The sequence below is a fragment of the Balearica regulorum genome, chromosome 6, assembly GCF_011004875.1.
Source record: "Balearica regulorum gibbericeps isolate bBalReg1 chromosome 6, bBalReg1.pri, whole genome shotgun sequence".
Lineage (NCBI taxonomy): Eukaryota > Metazoa > Chordata > Aves > Gruiformes > Gruidae > Balearica > Balearica regulorum.
In genome coordinates this window covers 32592841-32610140 of record NC_046189.1, presented here as the reverse complement: position 1 = coordinate 32610140, position 17300 = coordinate 32592841, and the positions used below count along the sequence as shown (strand labels likewise).

The 17300-nt window shown below is 40.9% G+C and overlaps 2 protein-coding genes across 4 annotated transcripts; one reads left to right on the top strand and one right to left on the bottom strand.

The window, feature by feature from the left end:
- Nucleotides 1–458: 458 nt before the first annotated feature.
- Nucleotides 459–10272, bottom strand: PARP9 (poly(ADP-ribose) polymerase family member 9). Of its 2 annotated transcripts, XM_075757130.1 has the most exons (8): nucleotides 9845–10272; nucleotides 9302–9339; nucleotides 6541–7372; nucleotides 5596–5671; nucleotides 4779–5153; nucleotides 3851–3999; nucleotides 2595–2766; nucleotides 459–1367 (listed from the first exon to the last, which is right to left on the bottom strand). In XM_075757130.1, exons 3-8 carry the CDS (start codon nucleotides 7363–7365, stop codon nucleotides 1060–1062), a joined length of 1905 nt encoding a protein of 634 aa, XP_075613245.1. In that variant the 5' UTR covers nucleotides 7366–7372; nucleotides 9302–9339; nucleotides 9845–10272; the 3' UTR covers nucleotides 459–1059. The 2 variants fall into 2 exon arrangements, with proteins under 2 accessions (XP_075613245.1, XP_075613244.1); XM_075757129.1 differs by lacking the exons at nucleotides 9302–9339; nucleotides 9845–10272 and having other exon boundaries at nucleotides 6541–7401.
- DTX3L (deltex E3 ubiquitin ligase 3L) lies at nucleotides 9982–16801 on the top strand. Of its 2 annotated transcripts, none has more exons than XM_075757128.1 (5): nucleotides 9982–10156; nucleotides 10429–10658; nucleotides 12053–13586; nucleotides 14080–14169; nucleotides 15784–16801. In XM_075757128.1, the coding sequence occupies exons 1-5, from the start codon at nucleotides 9982–9984 to the stop codon at nucleotides 15831–15833; spliced, it is 2079 nt and encodes a 692-aa protein (XP_075613243.1). In that variant the 3' UTR covers nucleotides 15834–16801. The 2 variants fall into 2 exon arrangements, with proteins under 2 accessions (XP_075613243.1, XP_075613242.1); XM_075757127.1 differs by having other exon boundaries at nucleotides 12053–13588; nucleotides 13952–14169.
- Nucleotides 16802–17300: the final 499 nt, after the last annotated feature.

The following is a 17300-nucleotide window of genomic DNA, read 5'->3' as shown; positions in this document are numbered from 1 at the left end:
AGGTGTTTGGTTAGGGCCATAACTAAAAAGTGGTGATTTAAAATGCTTCAGATTGGACAAATATGATAGTAGCTTTTAGTTTGGGGCAATAGATTTGTTTTAAACCCTGCTAACGTCAGGCATAGCTTCAGGCTTTAGTACAGAAGGTTTCAAAGTACCTGAGAGCTGGACCGAATCCTTTTACGCTGAAGTGAGTGTAATAGCTCTTAGGCTTTTCTGTTTACTGGCTTCAGGTCACTGCAGAAGCAATGTGGGGATTTCTACAGGTGACACTACCAGTATCTTCTAAAGATTACAAAGTAGATTATCGAAGAGCAATTTCAAGCTGTAGCTGGAGCCAGTTCTCTACTATTTTGTAGCCGTTCAAAGAGATTGACCACCACTGAGAAATCTGAAGCTCAAATACAGTCCAAGTCATATTCATAAGACTATATGGAAAAATGATAGGTTAGCTGACATTGTCATTCATACTTTTTATTTTGAATACATACATCTACAATGCTTGGAACGTCTTAACTAATAAACACTGTACAAGCAACTACTGTTAGAAATCATGAAGTATTACCTCACATTTATCATAACTATGTGTATTTAGTAGCATGTCCCTAAGTGGGAAACAGCTTTCACCTATTTAAGTCAAAAGAAAATTTAAGAATCAGAGGCACAACCATGATTTCCTGGGTTTCACTAATATATGCAATATCTCAGATTAAGAAAATCTAATGGAAGAATGACAACCTATGCAAACATCAAGTGTATAGTCACGTGCTCACAGCACTTTAAAGCATAACGTAAATGATCAGATAAATGTTAAACTGTATTTTATGATGCTTTGCCTTCTATTTCCACTCATAGATAATTTTGTTCTAATCTCTAAATTACTGACTTACTTTTTTTGTTCATGGGTATTTCAGAGCACTTTGCACAAGGCACTTTGATCCCAGCACGTTACTAGGTAGAACATCCTCTTAAAATCTAAGTATTAGACTTTGTTCTGAGGGGGGTCTTCACAATAGCTACAGTTCTGATTAATTCTTACTCAGGATGCTACTGGTTTCCTCAGAGGGTGGTATCACTCTCCCAGACTTGAGAACAAGTCAACAAATACTGTGGAAGGGCCCCAAAACTGTTGCAAATGACAAAGGTGTCGGGATTGTTTACATCATCTACTAAGCTGTCATATATCTTAATGTCATCCCCCTCCACTGCCAGTGGCATAATATAAGATGGCTTGCCTTTAATGTATAAGCCTGTTAATACATCAGCCTCAAACACATACATTTTAGAGTCTGTTCCCCACGTATCTTTACCCTCGATTAGGCTTTTCAGGTTCCTTTTAAAGTAGATGCCAGCTCCATATTTTTGTTCTGGAAAAAGAAAGAAAAATTTTCAGAAGGAAAAAAAAAAAAGCCTTTAATAATTGATTCTTTTGGGGTGGTAGTACAAAAAGACTGCTTGATTCAGTATGACATTTTATGTTACTGCTCAATGCATGCCATCCTTTTAGAAATAAATTTTCTTTAAGTGGCTGTGATGCTAGCACTGACCTCCTACTGAAATCATGAGCAATGACAGCTGATGGCCATTCTGATTTAACTGCTACTCCAGTGGTGACCATTTGGATTTCACTGTTAATCCAATAATAAAAACATCACAGTACAATGTATTTATATAAACACTTCTGTCATCATGTGCTAGGGACTCTGATAAGCACCACAGAAGGGAATATTTTAATAATGCAAGCTACAAAAATAAGCTTTGGGATTTATAAGGAGAATGCTGCATAAAAATGCTATTACAGTATCACGTGGAAAAGTGCAAAGAAATTAAATTAGACCATCATCCTAGTTATTACTTTGAAAGTGTGAAAATGTGCCCTGTACATTGCATAGACCAGGAAAGGCAAATCTGTTTTTTGAACAGTTTATTGCCCAACATCCCAATTCTGCATTTGACAAGCAAAATATCACACCCTTCACCTATTGCAGGATGCAGTTCTAAATCCTTCTTCGTTCCGTTTCTAAAAACATCTGTCTGCTATGCTGTCTACTACAAGACTGCATAGACACCACAGCTTTTTTTCTAAGTGTACTCTAGTTTGAATGGCAGCCTGCTTGGTCCGATTATCTGCTGTCTCCAATCACATCTGATCTGAGCAGGGGCTTAGGCTAGATGACCTTCAGAAGTACCTTCCAGCCTCAATTATTCTGTGATTCTTTTGAACGTGTTTTAAAGCATTGAGCTGCTGAATGCATGTTTGCAGCAAGTAAAGAAGGACGTTGACTTTCTTTAAAGAGAGATGCAACAAAAAAAAACTTGGACCTGGCATTATGTCTACATTAACGATTCTGTCCAGAGTGTCCAGGCTAGGCTAGAATCCAGGCTTATCCTCCCAGAGCCTTACTGACTCTACAGTATCAGGAAGCAAAACCAGGAAAAATCTTACTGTAGATAAAAAAAAAAAAGCTCATAGGACTCTAAAGGCAGGTAAGAAATAGTTCTTGTTTAGGAATGCCATTTTTTCTGATTTTAATCCAACTTTAGTAGTCAGTCACTGTTCATTTTGATTAGAAGATGCCAAAGCAAGTTATTACCTGTTGGTGGAGAATACATCCTGTGAAACCCAGTTTGGCATATGGAGCTACAGAACTCAGCAGGAACATGCTGGTACAACTTGTGGGTTATTTTGGAGATACCTTGGTTTTCTTTTTTTTTTTTCATTTGTTGGAATGCAGCAGATAAAAGACAATTATGTATCTTTTCAATCTGTAACATAAATAAAAGTGTAATATAAGCAAACGGAGACCATAATTCATGAAATCCATGAGTGCTCTTGTTATGGCTATGTTCTTCAATGTAAGAACCTTTGATTTAACTTACATACATTGACCACGTAGTAGATATCTAAGCGTGCAACTGATGCAAAGAAAAAGAACCATGCCACTGTCCCATGCCTCTCATTGCAATCAGTGGGAATATATCGTAGCATACTGATTTCCAGTACTCGAGTTGTGCTGAACAGATTATCAACCATACGTGAGAATAAGCCGTGTGGATGCTTACAGCCCAATCTTGTGAAGAACTGCAAGTTAAAACACTCTTAAAAGTCATTTAACTGAGCTACGACTGATCCTTGGTGCAGCATTGGTTTAAATTCTGACGCAGCTTTTGCATTGAGATCCAACCAAGGCTTTAGTCCTGCAGATCAAGCAGTGCTTGCTTTCATCTGGTTGGTATTTGCTATTATTTCAATGTTAAATACCTTTCTCGGATGAAAGGCAGCTTGGCACATGGTAGTCTGGTTTCCAGTTACCCACTGTTACTACAAATCCCTCTTTACAAACTTCTGTACTTCTCTGTGTTGCATAGCTTCATCCTCCTCCCATTCAGTAAAGCACTGATGCCCAAGCAAGGTCCCAGCTTCAACACACTACTAATCAGATCATAACTCTGAGAAATTCAGCTGCTAATTTTTGGTGTCAAGCTCACAAGAAGAAAACAGAGACACTGCATTAGTGTCCTGGAATGTTCAACTCATTCTTACATACCAATCTTGTACTTTTCTGGAGTCCTATAAAGGAACATCTGAAGCATGAGATAACAGAATATACAGTATAGTTAAAAGGACTTCTCAGACTTTAACCACACTTTTTGAGTGATTATTTGCATTGTTTAAAATAATTTTTATTAGGAGTAAAGATTACATTGATTTTAAGGATTAGGCTGATTTGATCTTAATTTTTAAAAACAATATATGAAATAGTTCATCAGAGGTTTTTAAGTGTATGTTAAACATGCTAGTTCAAATATATCACCTGAGATTTACTTTTTACATTAATACTCTCTTTACCTTGAGAACACGAAGCCCAGCTTTTTCAAACTGTTTCTGTCTGTCTTTAAACTCCTGAAGGTGTGATTCCACCCGTGAAATCTGGACACATTTAGTAGTATTTGTCTTGTGAAGGTGTTGTTCTGAAAGCTGACCTGCTTCTGGTTGGACTGGATATAAATAAGGGAGTAAAACTGTCATATATCACAATATCTGAAGTAAAGGCAAGGAGGAGGGATACAATACTCTAGTTTGGTAGTTTAGTTAAGAACATATATTCTCTGAAGAGGGACTGATATGTGTATATATATATATATTCATTTATTCATTTTTTCTACATTTATTAAAGAAATCAGAGAGAGAGAACTGAAGAAAAGCAATTTACCTTCTCCGTTACATCTCTCCACAGCCCAACTTTCATATAATGGTATCTATATTGAATGACTATGCAACACGATGAAAAACGGATCACTCGGTAGCTTTTTGTAACACCACGAGTTCTATCAACTGTTAATGAAAGTCAGGGGCTTTGCAGAACAAGTCCATTGGTGGGTCCTGCAACAGCGCTCCACCTCCAGTTAGCAAAATTGCTCAGCAAGGGTATGTGTTAATTAAGTGCAGATTTTTTAAGTCTCCAGTGGCCAGGCTTTAAAGTGAAGCTGTCCTGGAGGAAGCCAGCATTACAGCTGGCTGTACAAGACCACCAGTGCCTGTCTAAACTGGGCCCTACTGGGAATATTGCCAAGTGAGTAACTAAGCTAACAAATGGTCTTTCAGGGGCTCATGTGATAACAGTATAGTAATACTGGTAATTAAAGAAATGCTCAGTATGTGTGTGAACTGAATGCATATCTGTCCACGCTCAGCAATACATGGATATAAGTTGCTTCATACTTGACGTTGTTTAGGCACTTATTTACTTAATTAGTCACTTATTGACTTTACATACCCATTAAGTCCAGCAGTTTGCCTTGTTCGGCTGTAGTCTTCTCTTGCATACGAAGCAGTAATTCTTCAGTTGCAAGCACTGCATTAATCACAGCATCAGGGGGCCCCTGAAATTTCAGTCTTGCTTTTCCACCTCGCACTTCTTCTGACACACATACACTAGAATGCTGCTCTCGAGATAGTTCTGCAAATTCGTTTTTACCAAGGCTAAAAATGTAGTTGTTTTCAATAATAGCATGGCAACTTCCCCGAATTTGTAATACGCTTCGGATCCATGATTCTGCTGCTTCCAATAGTGTACACATATTCCCTTTAAGTTCAATCGCTGGTTCGTTAGTTGCAGTCTCTTTTACACTTTGACTGCCTGACTCTGCACCTGAAAGATATATTTTTTTTTATACAAGTGCATTGGAAGAACGAAGAGCTTTCACAAATTCCTATACATTAACCAAGATGTACAGTGCAAGAAACACACTACTCTTCTAGTATGCTCAAAAAAAAAAAAGATATTAGATACCAGGAGGTAAGGTTTCCAGGGGAAAAAAACCAACACATACTTACAGAATTTATTTGCCTTCCACTAAATTATTTCCAACAAGTTAGGCACTGATGATAACTTTTATGTTTGAAAATCTTATAAGGGACTGCCCAGTTCCATTGCCATTAATGTAAAAATGCAAAGCACTCACACATTTTTGCCTCCCCCTTTCTCCAAGACACATATGCAAATACTAAGCTCTTTTTAAAGGAATGTGATTTCAGATTCTCAAATCTGAAGTGCTCATTTACTTGACATGCCCCTTCTGTTAGTTACTTACTCAAATGATCACTTCTGTTGTTATATAGCTTTTTTTCCAGTTTGTGTGCTGCTGAATCAAATTTTCTCTGGAAAACCTTGAAAGAGAAAAGTTTAGGAGCAGTTTGCAATCTCTGTTGTCAAACACGCAATTTTTCTCTTCAAAACTGTTAGATAAGCAGTTTACAGCTGCAGTTACTTGCTCCCTCCCCCGCCCAAATTCTGAAATTTTTAACAGCTTACGTTTGTCAGCTTTTCCCAAAGTTTTAATCATGACAACATCAAATGCATTCCTGTTCTTCTATGTCTCCTAAGGTAAGGCACCTCACACACTGAATGGCACCTTTACCAACTCCTTGTGGTTGTGACATATCCGGAACTTGGGGAACCACAGTAGATAAAAGCGTTCATTACTTACAGTTTAATGATGATGAATCCTTACTTAGTTTTAAAACCCAGACTATTCCCCTGCCTTTGCTCCAAATCTCCTCTTCATGAACACGCATGGAAAGGCTCTGAGAAGCGCTACTCTGGTAGGCAGTGGATTTGGCATCTGGCAAATTGCCTTTCCTTCTTTTTTCAGCAAAAAGCAAAAATAAGAGTAGACTTCTAGACAATGCATGATAAAATGTGAACTCCCGTGATGAATAAGAAGATAAACATTAACATAGGGATGTATTATTATTATTAATCATCCAATCTTTAGCTGCTTCCTATTATACCATAACAGCATGTATACAAACAAGAAATAAAAACTTTCTACTGTTTAATACCCATTTAGAAAAACAAAACAAAACAAAAACAACTCCTTGCAGCTATAATTTATTTACCATTTGTAAATTCTCATCGGGCTGAGAAGGTAACTATTTAGTGGACTGATACAAATAGCATTCTGAACTCTTGGGCTCCACATCGTGCAAAGACTTGAAGGCAACTCCATGCTCAACATATTATGGGACAGACTTACCTTCTGCTCTTTAATGAGTCTTCTTACGATGCTCATGTGCACGCCTTCATGTTTGATGAAAGCTGAAGTCTGGCTTGGTGAAGCTGAAAGAGTTTCCTGAAGTGAACTGGTATCATCCAGAAATCTTTCACAGGCCTTCTTCATTTCTGCAACTGTGGTCTCGCAACTGTCCACCAGTCGGATTTCTCTGAGACAGCTTGGTGGACTTGCCTCAACAAATTCCTTTATAGCCATTACAATCACTTGAACACACAAATTGAGCGGGAAGCAAAAACCACCCGAACTCACTGCTGGGATAGCCACAGACTTTATACTATTTTCTGGAGCACTAACGTACTTCAGAACATTCACAATAGCTTTGTGAAGTAGGTTACAACATCCTTCCTCTTCATTAGCGATCCACTGTGGACCAACTGCATGAATAATTACCTTACAAGGAAGCTTCCCTGCACCTGTTACTGCTATTTCACCAGCTGTCAGATGTCCATACCTTTGAACATAAAGATTGCTTTGCTCTTGTATTTCTGGCCCTCCAGCATTCACAAGGGCTAAAGCAAGGCCTCCTGCATGACATAGATATTCATTGGCTGCATTTACCACGGCATCGACCTCGTGTCTTCGGAGGTCATCCTTACAAACACAAATGTCAATTCCCTGCTTTAGTTTTTTCCTGTATACCTCAACAGTGCATTTTGTACTTCTGAAGGTCAATGTACAAGCAAACTTTTTGCGAATGAGATTATTTAGACGTTCCTCTCTTTTCTTAAGAACTTCATAAGCATCTTTATTGATGGGGATCACCAAGATGTCTTCATCCATTACCATGCTGGCCCTAGGATACAGCATAAAATAATGTGAAATCCAAGATACTGCTGTCCAAACATTGCTTTTTATATGGAAGTGTGCTTTATAGCTCTCAATTTTATCCTACTGTCATTATTTACCAGTATTTTTTGGCAGTCTGATCCTCTCTCCCCCCTTGACACAGGCTTAGAAAGCCCAACTAAGCAAAGAAATCAAGGCTTCGAGTGTTGTTCATTTTTCTGTTCAAATTAACCTCCCCAGCTAGTAGCTCCTTTCCTCAAGACCTTCTCCTCTTTCCTTCCAATGCCTTATGAATCACAGCACTGTGAGTTTCAGGAAAGAGAAAAGTTCAAGCACATTGGTCAGCTTAACACATTTGGATTCTGAGAAACAGTCAGTATTATGCTGTCCACTGTTTCCTGTAAGCCTGTGAATACGTAAGTTTCATCTTCTCAATCAACAACCAGCTCCCTTCTGTAACCAAACAAGGGCAGACACAGGAGTGGCCAGCTGCTGAGAGACCACACACCCTCCTCTGAAGCAGCCTGTCTTCAAGATTATCTTCTTGTGATCCGGCAGATGGTCAGACCTGGTGAAATATGCCCCCAAACAGCCTGCTCAGAGTCCTCTCAGCAGAGGGATTACCAGCATAGAGCCTGTAGATCCCTTGGGCAAATATCTTTTCCTTAGAAGTGGCTGACCACTTCTCTTTCCCTATTCTTCCTCCAAAGGCACTAAAAGATGACAACAACAGTACCACTGAGCCTGCGGTGACTTCAGGGTTGGGGTTTGCCTTGCTGTTTACCTGAGGAGGAAGCTTGGTTACGATGCATCTCCTTCTGTTACTTCTCTCTCTCTTTCCTACTGTTTCCTCTCCCTACCATTAGGCTGACACAACCATTATCTGGTACATGTTCTTAAATGAATCAGTGATGTAATCTGAATTAAAAAAAAAAAACCCAAACAAAAAACAAACACCACACCACAAAACTTCATTTGATTTAGAGCACCAACCTCAAAGACTGATGCAGCAACGCAACCGAATGGACTGAGAAAAAATGGCAAAAAGGAGGAAAAGGAAGCAGACAAATACGAGAGGAATATCTTTGAAACAGATGCTGTTACAGGGGTTTGTTAACTGGCTGAGTGCCACCATGATGCTGTGCTGCATTTGCCTTAAAACTCCAGCTGGGAAAGCAAATATGAAAAGCCATGCCATAATCAGGGCTTCAAAATGCTTGTAAAAGCAGAAAACACCACTTCTCCCTCTCTGAGCTTGTTTTGCTGAGAGGGCTGAAACCTGCCTCTGCCATCTCCGGGGCATTCTTAGCATTTTGTTACTGATTTCCAGCAAGGTCCAAGGGTGAGTACCCCAGGCCTTTGCAGAGCCAGTGCCACAGAAATCTTATGCTGAGCTTTGTCTTTAATTCTGTGGCTGTCCTTTGATCTGCATTTAAAGCCCAAAAGCAAGTTCTTTCTTTGTATGGAACTTATGAATTCAGAAGGGCTTTTTAAACCACTTTTTTTAGGGAACAAAAATAACGGTAAAGAGTGGGGCAGTTTTTACATTATCACTATGGCTATACAGCCCTCTCCTGGCAGATGTCAGCAGTACTATACACAATAGTTATGTTAATTAGCGTAAATCTGTACAAGTTTAATCAAACTTTCCTCCAGGCTATGCTACCTGCTTGTATAAAGAGTCTAACATTTTGCACTTATAAAGTATACACACTGATTCATCAAAACGCTTTGGAGCTCTTACTTTTAAAAGAGAAATGCAAGCAAGTACTGTTGAAGTAATGAATAATGTTGATTCATAACCGTGTCTAGTTCATACATTTCAGGTTGCTTTTGGCTATTCTATGTTGATGTTTTCCAGTTTGCTGGCTGTAGCTGGCAATTTTCAACTTAAATACAGGAACACAGTTTGCAGATGGCTAAACGTGAGACTTACCTAAACCGTTCTTCTCTTTTGAAGTCTCTGGACTGTAACTGTATTGTTAATTTAAAAAAAAAAAAAGAAAGAAAGAAAGAGAAAATGCACGTTACTGCCTGATGGGCCGCACTCTTACAGCTGCAGTTATTGCAAGCAAAACTGGCAGCACCACCTTTTCAAAAATTTGTATGAAATTTTCTAATATTTAAAACGTCATTCAGAGCTGAAATGACGGGTGAGCGGACCATTGCGGGTGAAGTTACCCCCAGGTTCCTCTAGCTCCCGCTGACCTGCGGGTGGTGAGAAGCCAGGAAATTTTACCTCATTTCGAGCGCCAGGCCAGAGAACAGCACTTTTTTTTTCTTCCCCCTCCGCCCCGTGTCTAAGCGCCGTTGGCAGCGGGGTGCGTGAAGCCCCCGAGAGCCTGTCCTGGCCTCGGCACAGGCCGGCCGCAGCTCCGCGGGCCCCTGAGGGAGCTGCTGCCCCGCGGGGGAATAGGCGCCAGCCCCGGCCCCTCGGGCCCTCCGCTCGCCCTCCCCGCCTCCAGCCCCGCTCTGTTACCTGGAAGATGCCCACTAACCAGCGCTGCGCGGCGCGGCCGTCTCCCCGTCAGCGCCAGGAGTTGGAGCGGGGCGGGGAACCTCGGCCCCGAGCGGCGGAGCGGGAAACGAAAGCGAAACTTGGCAGCGGCAGGCATCATGGCGTCGTCATCGCTGCTGGTGCGGCTCTGTCCCGCACCCGAAGCCGGCGAGAAGGCGATACTCAAGCTCCACAGTTACTTCCAGTCAGAGAAGCGGTCGGGGGGCGGCGAGTGCGACGTGGGGGTGGGCGCCGAGCCCGGCACCTACTGGGTGCGCTTCCAGCAGGAGCGAGGTACGGAGGCGAGGGAGAGGAGCTGGGGCGGGCGGGGCGGCCCTGCCGTGGGCCCCGCCGCCGGGGATGAGGTTGAGCCCCAGTCACCCCGGGAGGGCTGTTCGCACGCAGACCCCGCAGCCGTGGGGGTGTGTGGGGGGGAAATGGCCGCCGAGGGCACCATCTTGCCCCCCTGGGTGGGCAAAGGGCAGGTAGTGTCTGAGGCCGCTTGTAGCCATCCCGTTTTCAGGTAACTTTATCAGCCTTATCTGCCTGTCCCCAAACTACTGCAGATAAGAAAAGTGTGGAATCCCGCACGGATCACGTCTTGAAAATCGGTGGCAGATGCCTGAAGATAGTCATCCAGCCAGGAGAAGGGGAACTGAGCAACAGCCAGTTTTCAGAGCAGGCATCCCCCAGCCACTCCGCCTCTTCCGGCTCTTCCCCACCTCCGCAAAGGTTTGAGGAGCAGCAGGCAGCGCAAGGCCATGGAGACACGGCAACAGAAGTCATTACCAAAAAGGTACATCAGGAAGAGTAGTAACAAGCAGTGTCACAACCTGTCCTGCTTGTAGTTCTGCAAGTCCTTTGCATTGCTTTCTGTTGCGTTTCAATATTTCATGCCAAGCAAATGTCAGTTACATTATCTTAGTCAGTAAAATGGGGACAGGGAGTGACTTTTGAGTGCTGGACCACAGGTCATCCACACCTTTTAACAGACAGCATGTTCTCCATCATGGCTTTGGCACATGCCAGCTACCACTCCCCAAAGCGGCACCCTGGCAGGTTTTGGGGGATAGTGCGCACCAAGGACTGCTCACAAAAGGTGAACAAATTGTGTAAGATTTGGATCCCTTCCTGCTATGCAGACCTCTAACACTATTTCAATGTGTTTTGCACCTTCAAACAGCTCTAATTCCATCCCTTACCTCAGCATTACAAAAATCTGCTCTGATGTGATGTAGCACAGCAAACATTATTTCAGATACTTTAAACTAAAAGTTATGTAGAAAAGAGAAGATCAACTGTGTTAGGGACATGGAGTAGGGCCAGGCTACATGTTACATGATGTGGATGTGGCTCTACCGAGTGATACCTGGCCCAGAGGGTTTACTCTCTTTTGTGTAGTAGCATAGATGTAGCTTTTGAGTTATAGCATGTGCCAACGTAGTGGTTACCTGGCATCTGTAGGAGTATACTTGCTTCTGTCTGTGCAAACTAGAGATGTGAACACGTTTGTTATTATAGAACCATAGAATGGTTTGGGTTGGAAGGGACCTCAAAGATCATCTAGTTCCAACCCCCTGCCATGGGCAGGGACACCCTCCACTAGACCAGGTCGCCCAAAGCCCCATCCAACCTGGTCTTAAACACTTCCAGGGATGGGGCATCCACAACTTCTCTGGGCAACCTGTTTCAGTGCCTCACCACTCTAACAGTAAAGAATTTCTTTCTAATATCTAATGTAAATCTCCCTTTAGCTTAAGGCCATTCCCCCTTGTCCTATCACTACATGCCCTTGTAAACAGGCCCTCTCTGGTTTTCCTCTAGGCCCCTTCAGGTACTGGAAGGCCACAGTAAGGTCTCCCTGGAGCCTTCCTTTCTCCAGGCTGAACAACCTCAACTCTCTCAGCCTGTCACAGTCTCAAATTAAGTAGCAAAGTTACTGTCTTTGTTTCTGCAATGCTGATGATGTTAACAAATTTCATTTTTGCTACTGACTTAGAAGCAGATCGCTTTACTTATCTGTGTGTAATGTCAGTATATATGACATAAAAGAAACACTGTGTGCAAATGTGTGTATGATAATCTGGCCCTGTTGAGATGTACAGAGCTTTTCCTTACTTAAAATACAGAAGCAGCAAGCAGAGAACCTTAGAAAAAACAAATATTGATATCTTCTTGTCTTATCTTCAGATATTTCTTACAGTATCTGCAACTTTGAATACCAGTATGTTCACTGAACAGCAAAGGGAGAAAATTACCATTATATGTCCGAATTTAAAGAGAGAAGGAAATCCTGATGTTGATGGCTTGGAGAAATTGACGGGAGATTTTACAGATATTGAAAAAGCTTATGACTACTTTAAGGGTATCCTTGCAGGCAATGACCCAAACCATGATTTTTCACATTCTGAAAGCAAGAATGGTTTGAAAGATGAAAATGGTCTGAATACCGAAGAAATGTATGAATTTACAGTTCCGTCAGGTCTCTATGAATATTTCATTCATACCTGCAAAGAACAAATTAAAGAACTATGTGAACGTTTTGGAGTGTGTATAAGAAGTAAAGATCATTGCAGTGGAACCACATTAGTATGGTTCACTTCTGCTAAAAGTCCTGCATCAATACAAAAAGCTAATGATGATTTTATCAGAACTTTTCAGGAAAGTGTAAAAGATCTGAAACAGGAAACAATTTCCATAACAAACAAACACACATTAAAGGAGACAGTAATGAAATTAAATGCCAGGTTTAGTAAACTTCTTGCCAAAGAGGCAGTGAATGAATTGCTACTCCGTGGTCCAGTGAGTGAGATTTTAGCTGCCAAAAACTTTCTAAGAGAGGAAGATGAGAACAGCCAAGCTGAAAAGAATATGAAAATATCATCTGAACTGTACGAGTACAGGAATGGAATTGAAGTTGATGCTTCTGTGTTTAAATTGTTGGAAACAATACTAAGCAAAGAAATTGAAGACATTAAAGACAAATTTAATACAGTAATAGAAAAGAAAGACAGTTCATATGGCCAGAAGATGCTCATAATATTCACGCCTAGAATCAAAACTTCTGATATGTCTTCACATGCTACGGAAAGTTTCATCAATGCATTTCAGAGTGCCTCTGCAATGTTAACAGAAAAACTCATCAACTTGAATCTTTCAGAAGGTCAGAAGAGAAGATTAAATATGCTAATTAATGGAAAACAATTGGAAGATCTGCATGTAAAACTTAAGAAGGAGGAAGACAAATTCATCTTAAGTGGTTTACCAAACCATCTTAATGCTGCTGAAAAGTACATTGTGAAACATCTTATTGAAGACTCAGCACAAAGTAAAAGTAGGACACCACTATCCTCTGATCTCAACTATCAAGAAGCCACAGGAGAATCTGAGAAGAAATACAATGGCAGGCAAAAGAATAATCCTTCTTCTGAAGGACAGTCTAAGGCAAAGACAGAAGATGACAAAGATATGTGTCCGATTTGCATGGAGACAATTAATAATAAAGAAATACTGAGAAAGTGCAATCATGCGTTTTGTAAAAGTTGCATCGATGAGGCCATGACTTATAGGCAAACTTGTCCTATTTGTAATACTGTCTATGGAGTCATGAAAGGAGACCAACCAGAGGGAACAATGTCATCTAGAAAGCTGCCTTCAGCTCTCCCTGGTTATCCCGGTTGTGGTACTATTGAGATTACATATAGTATGCATGGTGGTGTTCAAACTGTAAGTATATTTAAAGATTCATAAAAGATATTTTTCCCACAACAAAACCAATATTAGATAATTGGAAAATGGGATAAATGAAAAAGTCAGGGGTGGGGTGACATGCGTTTGAGAGATCAAAGAGGAAAAAACAAATTCAACAATGGATGTTTCAGTGATGACAAGAAAATGTGAATGAAACTTCTATGAAAAAAATTGTCTAATGGGAAAAAAACACGTCAAAATCAGTTATCAGTCATGTTATGTCCTTCTAATTCAAAGATAGGATAAAAAGTATTGCAAAAGCTGGGATGTGTGATTTTCGCACTTTCAAAGCATTTATGATATACAATGTGTTTTGGTTTTGTTTTTTCTACAAAACAGAGCAACCATCCAAACCCAGGGAAACCTTATAGTCCAACTTTTCGAACAGCGTATTTACCTGACAATAAGGAAGGGCAAGAAATTCTGCAGCTCCTCAGAAGAGCGTTTAATCAAAAATTGATTTTCACGGTGGGGCAGTCACGGACTACTGGTGCAAAAGGTGTTATCACGTGGAATGATATTCACCACAAAACGTCCAGGATTGGAGGACCTACTAAGTAAGTAGTCTTCTCTCTACGTAATTTTACTGATACTCAGATGGGGCAGGAAGGCTGTCCTGAATATTTTCCACATTAGAGCTTTCAGATATTTTATAGCGATGCAAGCCATTGGCAAATCTAAAGTATCTGTCCTGGTCTGTCACTAACAAAGTGATTGTGGAATGCTGTATGGATCCATACTTGAATCACCTTTGCCAATTTGGACACTTGGAACAAGGATGAGCTTAATCTTCTGCTGCCCCTCAGGCCACTCATTCACCAGTGAGTTGTGCAAAGTACCTACTCAGTAACTGCTCTGATTAGAAACTATTTCTAGTACGGGAATGGACAGCAAGCTCTTGATAGCACCTAAGGTCGGACTCCTGATCTCATCTTCTTCTGTTACCTGCTGTTTTGCACCAGGAGGTGCTGGTCCATCATGATCCCAGTAAAGAAGGCACTCAGACTCTGTAAAATATGATTTGAAATTATTCTTATTAGAGCTGACAACCAGAAGAAAGAGATTGTAGTACAGATACGGTTATGTCCTTTTAGACGCTGGGAACCCCGAGTTGTGCAGCATTTTCTGGGCCTCCTATCAGGGCACAGGACACCATGCCAACCCTGTTGTAGAAAGGGTTACCCTATTTTGGTTGTCGGAGCTATTACAGGATTTTCTTAGTAGAAGATAACTCTATTCAGTGTTTCTTGAAGACTTGCTGCACTTCTAGGTAACGGCAAGGACATGCAGGTGATGTCATCACCAGTACTGAGTTGGGAGCTGCCCGCAGCAGCTCTCTTAGTGTGAGCTCCAGGCCTGTCAAGCGGGCACAGGATGTGCACAGCACAACACAGGCCTGAAGGCCACACCACACGTGCAGCACAGCATGGCACAGCACTGGTTAACTGTTACGTGGATCACTAAATCCTCAATGTGTAATGGTCTTCTGGTCAGGATCATTACGTCCCACCCCTTGATGCACATACAATTGGCCTTTCTTAAAGATAAGATTAATTACAGATAATAGCAGTAAACTGTTTGGCTCCTGGAAAAAATCTTACAGAGACAAGAAGGAGGCTTGGAACAGTCCTTTCAGGCTTGTTGCAGCCTCTCAGGGGCAGGTGTCTTCCTGCAAGCTCTAAAGATTGGTGTCTAGATTCTCCTTCCTAGACTAGGATCATAAAAGAGCAAAAAATAGTGGTTTTACTTTATCCCCCACTCTGCCCACATGCTCTCCCTAGTTATCACTTGCTTCATACGTACTTTTGGTGAAGCGCCTTAAAATCCAGAGGTCCCATTATGTTCATGTTTTGAGTGCTCACTTGAATACGCTTCAGGTCTGATTTTTGGAAAGATGCACACCCTGTCATTTTCAAGTGAGACAGCAGGCAGCTTTGAAAATCAGGTTCTTAGTGTCAGTTTGGGCAACCAAATTCAGCAGCTGCTTAAGTTTTTAGCTTTACCCTGTCTGTACCACCTCTCTGACCTGAAAAATAGGGTCTGTTTTCTGTGTAGAATAACAAGTGCATAAAATTTGTAAAACGTTTTAAGAGATTTTGATGGGAAGATTCTGTAGAACTGTTAAGTGCTTCATTGCTGAAGTAGCCCAAACAATTTTTTTCTTCTTCTAGTTTTGGTTACCCTGATGCTGATTATCTGCAGCGGGTTCGATCAGAATTGAAAGCAAGAGGAATTGAATGAAGTTTATCAACCGTCAACTCTTAAGTGTAATAAGTGAACATACAGCAATTAATTTACTATTCAAGCACTAAGAAGAAAGAAGATACTTTGTTCAATTGTTGTACTTAAATCACTTGTATTTTGCAGTCAGCTAGGAAAAGTAATTTTTTTTCATCAAACAATATATGTTCTTTTTACACATAATTTACTTCCTTGAATAATGCTTCCGTATATGTGTAACCTTGACAGATTTTGGGTCTTGTGAGTGCAGCATCAGTACGTGTTGCACTTGTCGAATATCAGATTGTGTATCTTATTCTGCTAGTGAATCTGATCTGCATTTTTTCCCACAAGTCTTCAGTCTGACCACTAAAACCAGTAGATACACTACTAGCTTTTATTCAACCAAACACTTACTTTAGCTTTGAGTTATTACGTCTGTCATCATGGATAGCATCATGTAACCCATCTGCTGGAAAATTTTTACGCAGCTGTTACAGTATCAGTTGTGATCAGGTTATGATATTTTGCTTCTTTTCCTTTTCAGGGTATAATGGCATTAGTGGTTTGGATTTTAAACATGAAAATAGCATGGATAATGTATGTGGGGGTACATGGGTGCTGTTGTATTTTTAACCCTGCAGAAGTGCTGAACGCTCAGATGCATTGGAGAAATGAAAAGTAACAGTGCCTGTGGCCACTTCTGGTAACCGAGTGCTGGTTCTGTGCCTTCCATTGTGTTTAAGCTTAAATACAACTTTTAAGTCAGCTTTGCAACTATGAAACCATGTTCTTCCCTTGCTTCCAATAATAGTATCATAAAGATACTTTGTTGCTACTCTGTGCTGTCTAAATAGTCTGCTAATTACCTTTGTGGTGGTGTGAAACAAATAGCTTTCACTTAATGAAGCCATAGTTGGTGGTGAGTTAAGCCATTTTTGTTAGGCTATTGAATATAATTAATAAATAATATATAAAAATACCAGCTGCGCAGTTCTGCATTCTTCTGTACAGGTTTCTTCTCCTCTTTTAGATATGTGTAGTTGTTTTTTGCTTTTTTTTTTATTTAGGAGCTTCCCAGCAACGCCGTGATGTGGGGGGATTTGGCTATATGCCACGTCCTTTTTTTGTTATTATTTTGAAGATTCCCACATTGTGAATAGGCAGTACTACTTTACCACCTTGACCATTAGATTTCTTAATATTGGGCATTGTTTGGTTTCTGTGTGGGTTGGGATGACTTTCCCACTGTGGTTTTCTTTTCCTATATCTGTTTTCGCAGGATTCCAGGTTTCCTCCCTTTTCTGTGCAGTAAGATACCAGCATTCCAATTGTTTCTAAATGACCATGCTTTTCTGCAGACAGAAACAAGCTGTGAAGGTCAAATCTCCCCGACTTCTTTCAGTCTCTCATGTCACTGTCTGTCCCAACAAGCCAGTTCACCGATGTCAGACCCCTGTCTGACAAT